This window comes from Lissotriton helveticus, chromosome 1_2, assembly GCF_964261635.1.
Source record: "Lissotriton helveticus chromosome 1_2, aLisHel1.1, whole genome shotgun sequence".
Lineage (NCBI taxonomy): Eukaryota > Metazoa > Chordata > Amphibia > Caudata > Salamandridae > Lissotriton > Lissotriton helveticus.
The window spans coordinates 300,071,446-300,086,376 of record NC_136058.1 but is presented as its reverse complement, the minus strand read 5'-3'; the positions used below and the strand labels follow the sequence as shown (position 1 = coordinate 300,086,376).

The window sequence follows — 14,931 nt, the reverse complement described above, 5'->3', positions numbered from 1 at the left end:
ATCATGGGTCCCACTCTGTGACTCTGGGCAATAGCTTGCTTAATCTCCACAACGGCCCCAGCAGCGCTTGGATGCCTGGCTTCATCTTGGGGGTGCCCAGGAGTGGACATTTCACATGGAAAAGCCAGGAAGGGTTCCACAGCGGTATGAGTGCAGCGCCAGGACGCCCTGTCGCGTGGGCAGCCGTGCGCTTTACAAATACAACACATCTATAGCTACATCTACTGGCAGTTAATCTGGCTTCCATGGGCAGTTCAGGCAGACTTGTGAACAGACTCAGGAAAGGGAGGCTGCGTGTCCTTGGGGGGCACTGTGAGGAGAGGACAGAGAGGCCAGGCTGCGAGAGGTCGGCTAGGCCGGAAGATTAGGGCCAGGGTGCAGAGTGGGACTTGTGGTGTGGAATGTGGTACAGAGTCATGAACAGGTAAGCCTTTCCAGGTGGGTAAGGCTGTGTCCCCGGAGAGGCGGCCTCGGAGGAGAGTCTGCAGCAACAGGGGATCTCGAGCAGGGAAAGACTTGCAAGGCTCAGTAAGGAGCCAGACAATGAAGGTGCAAGCACGCCAAAGGTGTGGCAGGCCACAACTGAGCACAAGCAGACTTGGGAAGGGATTGAGGGCTAGGCCTGGAAGGGGTTCAGAATCAATCAGTCTGTTTCGACATATCTGATCCGCGTGGTAACCCCCAGCAGAGGGCTGGCTCGGCTGCATGTAGAGAGGCTGCCCGGTGTGACCCGTCCTCTCTGCTCGGGTCTCTCGAGCACCCCCCGGAGCAGCGTTCCGGGACAGATGCCCGGTAACCCGGCGTGCATGATCCTGTTACAGAGACAAACAAAGCGGGGAGAGAAGCCCCCCGACGCCTCGCCGCCCTCCATCACCGACGCCGCGCAGCGCGTCAGGACGATTAATGGCGGCTCGGTTACATCTTGATACACTGCGGGCAGGGGGAGCCAGAGGAGCACAGCCAGGACAAGCAGGAGGCGAGGGGCACAGCCAGGACAAGCAGGAGGCGAGGGGCACAGCCAGGACAAGCAGGAGGCGAGGGGCACAGCCAGGACAAGCAGGAGGCGAGGGGCACCCGGCGGAGGGAGAAGCAGCAACTAAAGGGGCAGCAGGCAGGTGGAAGACAGGCAGAGGAGCAGCAGGCAGGTGGAGGACAGGCAGAGGAGCAGCAGGCAGGTGGAGGACAGGCAGAGGAGCAGCAGCCAGGTGGAAGACAGGCAGAGGTGCAGCAGGCACGTGGAGGACAGGCAGAGGAGCAGCAGGCAGGTGGAGGACAGGCAGAGGAGCAGCAGCCAGGTGGAAGACAGGCAGAGGAGCAGCAGGCGCGTGGAGGACAGGCAGAGGAGCAGCAGGCAGGTGGATGACAGGCAGAGGAGCAGCAGGTAGGTGGAGGACAGGCACAGGAGCAGCAGGTGGAGGACAGGCAGAGGAGCAGCAGGCAGGTGGATGACAGGCAGAGGAGCGGCAGGTGGAGGACAGGCAGAGGAGCAGCAGGCAGGTGGAAGACAGGCAGAGGAGCAGCAGGCGCGTGGAGGACAGGCAGAGGAGCAGCAGGTAGGTGGAGGACAAGCAGAGCAGCAGCAGGCAGGTGGAGGACAGGCAGAGGAGCAGCAGGCAGGTGGAGGACAGGCAGAGGAGCAGCAGCCAGGTGGAAGACAGGCAGAGGTGCAGCAGGCAGGTGGAGGACAAGCAGAGCAGCAGCAGGTAGGTGGAGGACAGGCAGAGGAGCAGCAGGCAGGTGGAGGACAAGCAGAGCAGCAGCAGGTAGGTGGAGGACAGGCAGAGGTGCTGCAGGCAAGTGGAGGACAGGCAGAGGAGCAGCGGGAAGGTGGAGGACAGGCAGAGGAGCAGCAGGCAGGTGGCAGACAGGCAGAACCCAGTGGAGGACAGGCAGAGGAGCAGTAGCCAGGTGGAGGACAGGCAGAGGAGCAGCCGACAGACGTATGGTGGGTGGAGGCACAGGCAAGCAGCAGGGCAGAAGGCACAACACAAGAAAAGGTGCAGAAGCCACGCCTATGGTGGGCGGCGACCCACTAGTGGTAACTGGGTAACTCTGTATCCCTCAGCACCTGGGCATTAATAAGTAATCTACAGCTGATGCTGTCGGGTCAAACAATTGCTTAGTGTGTGATGCTGGAGTAAAGTTTTAAACCTATCAATTAATCCATCATGATAGTTCTGAAACTCACCAAATAACATGAAATAAAAATACTCTTACAATGTAAATAATCACTTTTTTGTTTTATGTAAATAAGATTTAGACATATATGGCTGTCACATATGCAAGTACATCAACAAAGGTGAAAAAGGTGACGTAAGTGAATTAAGTGAGATATGGTGCGGCTCTGCAGTTTTCGGCATTTGTTGCCCTCGATTCGGAAGAGTGACAAGCACGAACAGATGAGCGTCCAGTGACTAAGGCATACTGTACGTTTTAAAAGTAACAAGCACGAGCGAGACCAACATCTAGTGACTGAGGCATAGTATATTCCAGCTAAATTAACATGCTGTGTTGCCAAGAAGACTCCAACCGGAGGGTGGACTCAGCTTAACCGTTCTTTGAGCCGCAAAGTGAAAATCAGTCGCTTTTCAAGACTCCTACTGGATGTGGCATTTTCACCTATAATTAAGGGCGCCCACCACATATCATTCAAACTTACTGAATCTTCAGACTTCAATACGTAGACCTCTTCCACGTATTAGAACACTTTCCCTCAGCTGTCCATACTCCTCTTGTTGTCAGTCCTGAAGAAGAACCGCTGTGACGCCTTTTGATTTGTGCACAATCCTGGGTCGAAACGTCAACGTGTTTTTAGGCCATGTCCATCAGTCCCCTCACCCTAAGGCTGGAATAAAAATTGCCAGGGCCACTGAGGAAGACACATGTTATTGCAAACGGACAGACCATTCTTTGTTTTTGTGTGCGTGTGTGTATATATATATATATATATATTTTTTTTTTATATATTATATATATATACATATATGTAAAAACGTATCTACCTTTCACTGATCTCACCACTGTGTCACCTTATCTCACTTAATTCACATACGTCACCTTTCACCTTTGTTGATGTAATTGCATATGTGACAGCCATATATGTCTGAATCTTTTTTTACATAAAACAAAAAAGTGATTGTTTACATTGTATGTGTATTTTTATTCATGTTATTTGGGGTGTTTCAGAACTGTTAAACTATCATGATGGATTAATTGATTGGTTAAAACTTTACTCCAGCATCACACACTAAGCAATTGTTTGACCCAATAGCATCCGCTGTAGATTACTTATGGTGGGTGGCGAGGTAGCACACAGGCACAGGGCAGGAAGCCGGGCTACAGCCAGCCCTATAGCAGGCAGAGGGACAGAAGCCAGACATATAGTGGGTGGAGGGGCAGCACAAAGTCACAAGGCAGGCAATAGGGATACAGCTAGCCTTAAAGAGGGCAGAAGCCAGTCAAATGGTGGGTGGAAGGGCAGGACACAGGGCAGACAGACATGCTTTGGGTAGAGGGGAAATGCACAGTGCAAAAAGCGGGGCTACGGCCACCCTTATAGTGAGCAGAGGCTGCAGCCAGACATAAGGTAGAAGAAGAGGCAGCGCACAGGCACATAGCAAGCACATTGGCTACCGCCAAGCTTCATAGGCAGAAGTCAGGCAATGCTTCGTCATCTCTATCAGTGGGCACAACTTTATTACAATTCAAAGCATTTGACACAGAATACAACTAGAAGGCCATTGTCATTGAAGGCTGTGAAAAGTCAGTCAAATAGAAATCTGTTCTCTGGAATATTATGTTACGAGGGGCACTCGCAAAGGACTATGATGCATGGACCCAGACTGGATAGCCGTAGCCAACCTTTTCACACCACTGCCATTCCAAAGAACAAAAGAAAATGGTTGGGACAGGAGGATTTAGGAGGCCATTACTTATTTTATTTCTTTTCGTGGTGGGTGGGGATGTATGACGTTATAACGCATACTATTACTCCGCATACCATTACAACGCGACTTTTACTCCGCATACCGTTACAACGCATAGCGCCTTGGGGCGCTGGATAGTGGTAAGTATAATTTTCTATTCCAACACCAGTCCCCGTGGACACTAGGGAAGGTGTTGGATAGAAAATTAAACTTATTCCCTATCCTACAGCGCCCCCCAGCGCAATGCGTTGTAATGGTATGCGGAGTAAAAGTCACGTTGTAATGGTAGTGCGGAGTAAAAAATGCGTTGTAACAGGTGTATACCGGTGGGTGGAAATGACAGGCGGTTCCGGGTAGTAAGATCCAGCCATATACCACTGGTGAGGTCACCATAGCATGGAACAGCCATCCAAGGTGCAAATATATACCATTACCACCCCGGATACGAGCGCGTCCAAAAGACCAACGCTGCGGCGACCCACATACAACCTTCCAAATAGGCCTCCATTGAAACCGGATGTGTTGGAGGGCGAAGCCCCCAGGTTCATGCAGGCTGCACACTGGTTCGAGACAGTCTTGAGCGCCACCCATGCGCTCTTTCTTTGCACAACTGCTCCACTGTCTCTCTCCCAGGCCTATTCGTTTGCTACTTATGTTACCACTGCAGCTTGGAGGATTATGTGACCACTATATTTTCAGATGCTACTTTAAGCCGCCCTTACACCCATCATTTACCCGTGCCAGCACCCCTGGTTTGAGCTAGTCTCCCATGATTTAGTGGAAGCGACAAGTCTCTTGATCTTCGGTTGTGCAGTCGGTGAAAGCGGCATACATTCTCGCTATATTACTGATTCTGTGATGCAGATACGACCTCCCCAGGAGCCACGGAGAGGAAGGATAGCTAGAAGGTCTGGACCCATGAGAGAGAGAGACAGAGCTGAGGCAATGCCTGATCCTCCGTGCATCAGTGTTGTTCTGTCCCCCGGACCCTCCCCTGGCATGGAGGGGAAGCAGTGCACCAGTGATTCATGGGAGCAGGTTCCCACATACCAAGCGGGCCCCCTTTATCGGCCTGTTCTTGCTTCACTGCGCCAAGTCTGCTGCCTTTTGTTTTTCCAGCAGATTGCAGCCTTTTGTTGTCCAAGTTGTCTCTCCCCTTTTGCTCTCTGGCTCCCGTTCTTTCACTCTCTCTCTCTCCCTCACACACACACTCGTTCTCCCTCTAGTCCCCTGTCAAAGAGGAGCAGCAACGCTTCTGCTAAGGTGACCAGGCAGTGCTTGGAAGCTGCTATCCGCGAGCCTCGTCTTGTAGGCGCTGTGGGTGCCCACTGCACGTGCAGCGTGCCAGGGCTGCCTTGTTATAGGGAGTCGAACCTGCGCCTCGTGGGATGTGTCATGATCTCTCGCCTCTGCCTCAGTCTTTCCATCGGTATCTCTTCTCCCTCCCTGGGCCCTGCCCTGTCCCACTCCGGTGCCTTCTCTTCCGTCTTGTGAGCCTCTCTCTGGTTCCTCCCTCCCTCCCTCTCTCTCTCCCTCTCCTCCTAGCGGTCCCCGGGCCTGGCCGGCTTTAGAAGTACCAGGCCCCTCGGCTCCACGGCCATCATTAGCATGAGAATGAGGGCAGTTACCCATTGCTGACAGAGCACAGCCCCCCGGGCCCCTCGGGGACAAACACACTTGTAAACAGAGAGAACACTGCCTATTGTGGAGCCGCTTCCAAAGCTGCAGCCTGCGCTCCCCTCCCGCCAGACACCCACCCGGCCGCCCGGCGCCCCCTACACATGCTGATAGAAATATAATGAGAGGACGAGGGCAGCAGGGACAGGCCGGTGCTCTGCGCCCACACCGTGCCCTCTCCACCGCCCCAGGGGCCTGCAGCTCGAGCCACCATGGTGCACTGTACCTCCTGTGGAGGCCGCTCCCCACAGGTGCCCACAGTACCACCTGTGCCCACAGTGCCACCTGTGGAGGCCGCTCCCCACAGGTGACCACAGTGCTACCCATGCAGCCGCTCACTGCAGGTGCCCACAGTACCACCTGTGGAGGCCGCTCACCACAGGTGCCCACAGTACCACCTGGGGAGGCCGCTCACCACAGGTGACCACAGTACAACCTGTGGAGGCCGCTCCCCACAGGTGACCACAGTGCTACCCATGCAGCCGCTCACTGCAGGTGCCCACAGTACCACCTGTGGAGGCCGCTCACCACAGGTGCCCACAGTACCACCTGGGGAGGCCGCTCACCACAGGTGCCCACAGTACCACCTGTGCAGCCTCTGACCACAGGTGCCCACAGCACCACCTGTGCAGCCGCTGACCATAGGTGCCCACAGCACCACCTGTGCAGCCGCTCACCTCTAGAATAGACAGCGCCACCTGTGCAGGTCACTTACCGCTAGGTGCCTCGAGTGCTACGTGTGGAGGCTGCTCACCACCGATGCTGACAGTGCCACCTGTGCCTACAGCCTCCCCTGGGCAGCCTGCTCCTAACAGGTGCCTAAAGACCCTCCTATAAAGGCCACTCTTCAGTGTCACTCCATCGGGGTCAACTATGCCTCTGACACATATATACCAGTTGAATCACAAGATTACAGGGCCCTTCCCCCCGCCTTAGTGCAGAAACTAATATAGCCAATTCTCTGTCCTCTCTTGGTTTCACAATGAACCGCTAGCTCACGTTATCACTCTATACAGGGGCATCCAGTGATGCAGCACTTGGACCCGCCTGAATTATGGCTAGGCCTGGCAGGATTATCTGCTAGTCACCATGCCATGGATTCCGCACCCAGGGCATCCCTGTAACACCATCCTCTCTCTGGCCAATAAAGGTCCCAGAACCACAATAGCCTCCTGGGCAGGTGGAGGACAGGCAGAGGAGCAGCAGGCAGGTGGAAGACAGGCAGAGGAGCAGCAGGCGCGTGGAGGACAGGCAGAGGAGCAGCAGGTAGGTGGAGGACAAGCAGAGCAGCAGCAGGTAGGTGGAGGACAGGCAGAGGTGCAGCAGGCACGTGGAGGACAGGCAGAGGAGCAGCAGGCAGGTGGAAGACAGGCAGAGGAGCAGCAGGCGCGTGGAGGACAGGCAGAGGAGCAGCAGGTAGGTGGAGGACAAGCAGAGCAGCAACAGGCAGGTGGAGGACAGGCAGAGGTGCAGCAGGCAGGTGGAGGACAGGCAGAGGAGCAGCAGGCAGGTGGAAGACAGGCAGAGGTGCAGCAGGCACGTGGAGGACAGGCAGAGGAGCAGCAGGCAGGTGGAGGACAGGCAGAGGAGCAGCAGCCAGGTGGAAGACAGGCAGAGGAGCAGCATGCGCGTGGAGGACAGGCAGAGGAGCAGCAGGCAGGTGGATGACAGGCAGAGGAGCAGCAGGTAGGTGGAGGACAGGCACAGGAGCAGCAGGCAGGTGGAGGACAGGCAGAGGAGCAGCAGGCAGGTGGATGACAGGCAGAGGAGCAGCAGGTAGGTGGAGGACAGGCAGAGGAGCAGCAGGCAGGTGGAGGACAGGCAGAGGAGCAGCAGGCAGGTGGAGGACAGGCAGAGGAGCAGCAGCCAGGTGGAAGACAGGCAGAGGAGCAGCAGGCGCGTGGAGGACAGGCAGAGGAGCAGCAGGCAGGTGGATGACAGGCAGAGGAGCAGCAGGCAGGTGGAGGACAGGCAGAGGAGCAGCAGGCAGGTGGATGACAGGCAGAGGAGCAGCAGGTAGGTGGAGGACAGGCAGAGGAGCAGCAGGCAGGTGGAGGACAGGCAGAGGAGCAGCAGGCAGGTGGAGGACAGGCAGAGGAGCAGCAGCCAGGTGGAAGACAGGCAGAGGAGCAGCAGGCGCATGGAGGACAGGCAGAGGAGCAGCAGGTAGAAACGGAACTGCTTCATTAGCATGAGCACTACAGACTATCTCGGAGTGTACAGACTTTGACTTTTGTTTATTTTTGTGAGTTCTACGGACTTACAAGTTACACAGTTTTTTGTGGGAGTTTTAAAGGTTTCTTGTTTTACATCATATTTGGAGTCATTTTGGGCCCGATTCACAGAACTAACTTAAGACAAAATCCTAAACATACTACCATTTTGGTATTCACAGAAGGCACTTACTCATTTCGGTAATCACAGAAGTTAGTAGTCCTAACTTTAGGACTCCTAAATGCCTTCTGTGAATACCGAAAGTCTTAAAATTAGCATGTATCTCAGTTTAGTAGCAGTAAAGTTAGGACTCCTACCTTTCGGACTCCTAAATGCCTTCTGTGAATACCGAAAGTCTTAAAATTAGCATTTATCTCAGTTTAGTAGCAGTAAAGTTAGGACTCCTAACTTTCGCACTCCTAAATGCCTTCTGTGAATACCGAAAGTCTTAAAATTAGCATTTATCTCAGTTTAGTAGTAGTAAAGTTAGGACTCCTAACTTTACTACTACATTGAGAAAAATCCCAATTTTAAGACTTTCGGTATTCACAGAAGGCATTTAGGAGTCCTAAAGTTAGGAGTCCTAACTTCTGTGAATACCAAAATGAGTAAGTGCCTTCTGTGAATACCAAAATGAGTAAGTGCCTTCTGTGAATAGCAAAATGGTAGTAAGTTTCGGATTTTGTCTTAAGTTAGTTCTGTGAATGGGGCCCATTGTGTCCCTATAAGAAGGATTTGGAAAACTAATTTTACCTGACCAAGACTTGGAGAGGCTCAATCGATCTCCACGATAACACACAACAATATTTTAGGGAGCATTATGCATCACTCTAACACTGAGGCTCCATCACACAGACTGTCACTGGTCACTGACCGTGGCATGACTACAGGAAAACTCTCAATAGGCAGAACCCTCATCTCGTTAGCTGGCATGGATAGGTGAAGACTGAGGCTGGTGGTACTCACGGGAGGTAGGCAGAGCCGCCCTGCAGCAGGGAGCCTTCCCAGAAACAGTCCAAAGGAGTCACGATGAGGCACGGAAAGAGCTTTTCAATCATCTGTAGAGACAACAAGATGCGGTTTAGAAGCTGGCTCAAGCGCCCATCCTGGAGTTCTCCCAGTCCACCTCCATCCTACTTTTCCTCCCCCGCTATTTTTCTACCGAGGTCCATCCTACATACACCTCAGCATTACGGATTTACCCCAGGCCTCACCAAAAAAACAACAACAGCCATTGCTAAGAGAGCAATTGGCCCCATAGTACTCCTCAGCCAGGGCCCTCCAGTAATGTTCTCCAGGATCCTCTACTGTTCTAGCTGAGGACTCAATCACCTTGAGCGGATCTCAACCCTGCCATTAATCTAGCTCTGGACTCCACCACCCTGCAATGTGAAGGCACACACAAGAGTACAGAATCCAGGGCTGAGTTGTAAATCTCCACTGTACATAGGAATGTCGTGTGGAAGGGCTAGAATGGCCAAGTGTGTGTCATCCATTATCAGGTGGTCCACACTGACCTGCGGCAAAGACACTCACCCGTTCCACCATTGCGTTCTCGATGATGGGAACTCCAGACTTGTAGCAGAGCTTGTTCAAATCCCAAGACCTTTGGAGAGAAAGGAAAGCGTCTGAGTGACAGGTTTCAGGTCGGACAGACAGTGAAGATGTGCCGTGAGAGGGAAGTGAAGTCATATGCATCTAATGAACAGGTATATTTGGATGTTCACACATCTGTGAATGAACGAGCACTTACACTAACAAACACAGATTCAACAATTTCAAGTGCAGGCAGCATCAGTGCAAGGATTCTCTCACACAGAAGGGCAAGTGTAGCAAAGCAAGATCCCTCAGCAGAGACAGATCAGTTCACTTCTTACCCAGATGGAGCAAAGCACTTCCACTCACACACAGATGGATGACGAAGCATCTTATCTGACACAGGTGGACAGCAGAGCATCTTCTCTCACAAGCAGATGAACAGCAGAGCCCCTCCTCTCACACAGATGTGCAGCAGAGACCGTCCTCACACAGATGCACAGTAGAGCCCTCCTCACACAGATGTGCAGCAGAGCCCCATCTCTCACACAGATGTGCAGCAGAGCTCCAACTCTCACACAGATGCACAGCAGAGCCCTCCTCACGCAGATGTGCAGCAGAGCCCCATCTCTCACACACAGATGTGCAGCAGAGCCCCTCCTCTCACACAGATGTGCAGCAGAGCCCATCCTCACACAGACGGAGAGCACTGCAAGGCCTCCACAGGGGGGTGGATGCACATGAAAGAAAACACATCACTCGCTGAAAGAGGACAGAACATACCTCGCTGGCGCACACACAGCCACAGAGAGCAGGCCCCGCCCCACGCACAGCCAAGGCCTCCATGGACACCCAGGGAGCAGCAGCACCCGCTGCACTGTCCTGCTCCACACACTCGTCCGTCCTGGCCGCGCCCACCCCTCGTTGCATGTCCCTGACTTACTTTCCATAGAGCGACACCTGCACCTTGCTGGCGGCCAGGGCGGCCTTGAGGTGCAGCAGGAGGGCGCTCTGGCTCAGGACGTTGTCGCCCGTCCCGCGGGGGGTCTGGATCATCATCTGCGACGTGTACACCGCCTCCTCGCCCAGCTTTTCCTTCGTGTAGCGCAGCTCGTGGCTGACGCGGCTGCCCGCTGCAGGGGACAGGAGAGAAGAGCAGGTGAGAAGGGCTCACGAACTGCACGCCTGGAGTCACCACACGCCCAGGAGCGCAGCCGTGGGCCAATGTCGGACCCACCGGGCCTTTGGTGGCAGAGCATCTCCAATCTGAGGTTCCACACAGACAGTGCAGAGACGCTTTCTACAGAGACAGAAGAGAATTGTGGCAGGAAAAAACAGACGTGTGACAAGAAAAAGGGAGATCTAGGAAGTATAGAAGGGGGAACACAGACACAGGATGGAAGACCAGAAACAGGGAGAGGCAGGGGGAGGATCAGCACTGCTGGGTCTTCAAGACTGAAAGAGACAGAGAGAAATAGTGGAGATAAACGGACAAAAGGAGTAGCAGCAAGTAAGAGATTGAGAGAGGAACATGTAAATAAGTGAGATAAGACAGAGCTAAGATGAAGGGAGAGATGAGCGGAAAAGCGAGGGGAGAGAGATGGATAGGCATAGGGCAACCACAAAGAAAAGATTTGGAGAACCATACAGAGGAGGAAAGAGTCCATAGAAAAAGAGAACAGCATAGGCCTACACAGACTTCAGATCGTATTGAGGAAGAGCTAATTCCTGAACCTACTGACTCCTAGACACCGTGGCAGGAGCGGCCCTCAGCACCTATAATCATGCAGGCCAGAACCACAATGTGTTTGTTGCCTTTAAGTAAGGAATCTTCCCGACATGGGTTTCGGCAGAGAAGGGGCATAACCTGTACTAGGAGTTAATTTGAATAAAATATTGAAGATTTCCTAACATACCGGGCCTTGAAAAGGCTGAGAAGGCCTGTGGCACAGTCAGTCACACCTGTGTACACGTATTTCTGAGAAAGATACTCAGCAACCAAGAAAGCACAAGCTAAACTGGTCCAGCTGTCCCTTGAGCCCCTTAGATCTATCACTGAAAGAGGTTTTTGAAACAGTCTGGCCAACAGAGGCCCCACCCCTGCTCCTTCTGGCAATCCACTAGTTAGCTCGTTTCAAGCACAAACTTAATTCCCCTCGACCCTTTATTCCTGTTTATGTGCTCATGACTGTACTAACAACTGCATGCTTATGACTGTTGATGGCTCCTCTGAAATCAAGCACACCGTACACATCTATCTCTCTCTCACATAAGCTAATTTCCCTGTCAGGCATTTGAAAAATCTCAATCTTTTTCTCAAGCTGGGCTTTAATTCTTGTGAGACAAGGTTGCAGTAGATTACACAACGCTGATGTAAATACCGTCGTTCATAGGTGTTTTCCAGGAACTAAAAAGACATGCGCATTTATGACTGATCATCGTCCCAAGTGCCCATATAGTGATTCGCTCAAGAGTCCATAGAGTGAGGAGCTCAAGTGAAGATAAGAAACACTGACTGAAGTCCACTTATCAATGATAGCCTGTTTGGCTCAACCACACAATCGAGTGATCAATTTAAACTCAACTATAACTGATCATCTAAACCACTCCTAAGCCTAATATGATCAAATCAACATGCGAGTGACTGACTGAAGTATACATGAATAGTCAGTTCAGGCACACACATGAATCATGCTCTCGCACAACACAAGTGATCGGCTCATGCGCCTATGATTTCACTGCAAGCATTTAATATGAATTATTTTACCGTCAAGGTTTCTCATGGGGTAACTTCATCTAAAAGTGAACTTGAAGTTACTTGATCAGGTTAATAGATTCCTTTTCATCCTCTTCAAAATCACCTAAGATGCTGCATCCTGTTTCGATTTGTTTTAAATGCCACTACTCAAGCTTTGCCAAAAGACCTGCTGGCCTTCAGAACTGACAACCGTTTCTTTCAAGGGAAATAAACACTTTCGTTCGATGTTTCCATTCAACATCTTTCTTTTTAAAGTACGTCAAACATTTTCTATCCCTTTATTTCCCTAAGAAAATCTCCCACACCATTTTCTATGCAGCTTTTCACCTACTAGTGCACGTGTTTGTCTAATACACTGCACTGATTTTGAGAACATTCTTTATTTGTGCCAAACACTGCATTGGTTCTTTAACGTTTTTTTCATTCTTAGAGACTTTAGTAGGTGATTTAGGTTTTAGACACACAGTTGAAAAGTAATTTCTAATTAGATATGTAAGCACTACATTTGTTGCAGCGCTCTGGCACCCTTTGAGAATGAGCTGTACTGGCTCAGCGCATGGGCCCTGGATGCTTCCAGTTGTTTCCTGCCTCCCTCCAACTCAACCGAATCAGTGACATGACTGCAACATCTCAGTTTTGGGTGCACACAGGTTAAGTTATTCTCTCACAAAATGTAACACGAACAACTGCGTAGTAAATAATTCCACGTACATAACAGTATCAGTTAACTGTTCCATCCACTTAAGATACAGCCCAATTATTAATATCTATTTACAATTTATTTTTGATTTATGTGTTATCAGGTGGGCAGGTCCACTCTGAATTCCAATCTATCCAGACCATTCAGGTGAAATCTCCTGTATCCCTAAGGTGTGGTCCCCGATCTCTACCCAATCAAACACCTGCTGTGGACCCACTCCTTCTCCCCACCAGGTAACAAGAGGGATGCCTTATGGTGTGCGGCCAAGAGCGGAGTCTACACCCCCAACCCAGTGTGAAATGTTCTTGCAGAACACAGCCTGTCTGACCACCTTGGGCGGTTCAAAAGGTAATTTTGCAGAATATCTTTATTTATTTAATTTTAATTTTATTTTATTACGTTTTATATAGCACGAACCAGATCCCAAGGGATATCAGAGCGCTTTACAAAAGAATGAAAGGAAGAGTACTACTCCAGTAAAGAATGCCAAACAGTTAAGTCACAAAAATCATATACAAGTGATATACAATGAGAAGAGAGGGAGAATACAGATCCAGCAACGATATCATATAAGAATGCCAAACAGTTACAGTCACAATAATCACAGACAGGTGGTACACAGCAAGTAATGAAATAAGCAAGTCACTAACAGGCTGCTACGGGGGCAAGCCTTACATCCGAGAGGAGCATGGAGCACAAACACAGGATGGGAAAAGGATGTAGAGTCAATGTGCAGTTAATAATGATACTCTGCGCAAATCCGGTAGGAGAGATCCAGATCTTTGGTGCAGCACCTGAGATGGCTCAACGTCAAGTTCTCTTTTTATTCATGATACGTGGTTTCAGGAGGAAGTAGTTAGCGCTTCTAGATACTCTCTCGCCACATGATAATTCAAGCTTTTGTGCTAGGTACCTGGGAGTGTTGTCGTGCAGGGCTTTGTGGCTAGAACGATAATTTTTAACTGGATTCGGGCTTTGTAGGGCAACCATTTAAGAGACTTTAGGACTGGGGAAATGTGCTCATTCATTTCGTTTGGTACCAGTAACTAGTCTAGCCGCAACATTCAGTGCTGACCTCAGTGGAGCCAGGGTGTACTTGGGAAGGCCCCAGAGCGTAGCGCTGCCATAGTCTAGCCTTGGCAAGATCAGTGCTTGGACTGCTTATTTGAAGTCATTTTGTGGAAGGAAGGGCTTGATATTTCTGAGTGTCCTCATCATGTGATTAGCTCCCTTACATATGTTGCTGATATTAATTTTCATATTCAGGTGCTTGTCCCAGGTGATTCCTGGGGATTTGGCAGAGTCTATGATGAGAGGGGTGCAATTGAAAGCAGTGAGGTAAGTCAACCAAAGGTCTAGCTTGAAGGGGTGGTTCGGAGGAGAGATGAGAAGGAATTCAGTTTTGGAGGTGTTGAGCAGGAGGTGGTTCTCAGTTAACCAGTTTTGAGTAGACGTTAAGGTGGAGTTGAGTGAGATGATGTTATCCAGGGATGAGATTTTCCGGTAAAGTTGTGTGTCGTCAGCGTACATGTGGAAGGGAATGTTCATGTCATTTAGAGAATTAGCAAGAAGTTCCAAAAAGAGGTTGAAAAGGATAGGAGAGAGGGCAGACCCTTGGGGGACACCCATGAGTACTGGAGAGGGCTGGGAGAGGGAGTGGTTTGCCTTAACTCTGAGTTCTGTGGTGGAGGAAGGAGGAGAACCATTGTAGCACCAGACCCGAGAATCCCATCCTGTTCTTCAGAGTGGAAAGGAGGTTGTTGTGATTAACCGTGTCGAATGCGGAGGAAAGATCAAGGAGGATCAGGAGGCAGGAGTCATTTTGATCGAGTATATTTAATATGTTGTCCATAACGTGCGCGAGTGCCGATTCTGTGCGGTGCCCCTTCCGAAAGCCTGATTGATGTTGGTTAAGGAGTTGGAAATTCTCCATGTGAGCACAGAGTTGGGATTGTACACATTTTTCGAGTAATTTAGCTACAGTGGGGATGTTAGATATGGGGCGGAAATGATTGAGGTCAGATTTCTCAGCGGTTGCTTTTTTTATTTTAGTATGGGTGATACCTGCACTGCTTTTAGACAGTCTGGGACCGTGCCTTGGGACAGAGAAGCGTTTACTA

At 50.9% G+C, this 14,931-nt stretch overlaps 1 protein-coding gene across 3 annotated transcripts in view; it reads right to left on the bottom strand.

Annotated features, from left to right (window-relative positions):
* PTCH2 (patched 2) overlaps window positions 1-14,931 on the bottom strand; it is an 85,561-nt gene that overhangs the window by 35,673 nt on the left and 34,957 nt on the right. For all 3 annotated transcript variants that reach the window (XM_078671773.1, XM_078671771.1, XM_078671772.1), the window contains 3 exons: window positions 10,297-10,486; window positions 9,354-9,423; window positions 8,784-8,875 (listed from right to left, as the gene is read on the bottom strand). In XM_078671773.1, the coding sequence (XP_078527899.1) occupies window positions 8,784-8,875; window positions 9,354-9,423; window positions 10,297-10,486 (352 nt within the window). The remainder of the gene's footprint in view (window positions 1-8,783; window positions 8,876-9,353; window positions 9,424-10,296; window positions 10,487-14,931) is intronic.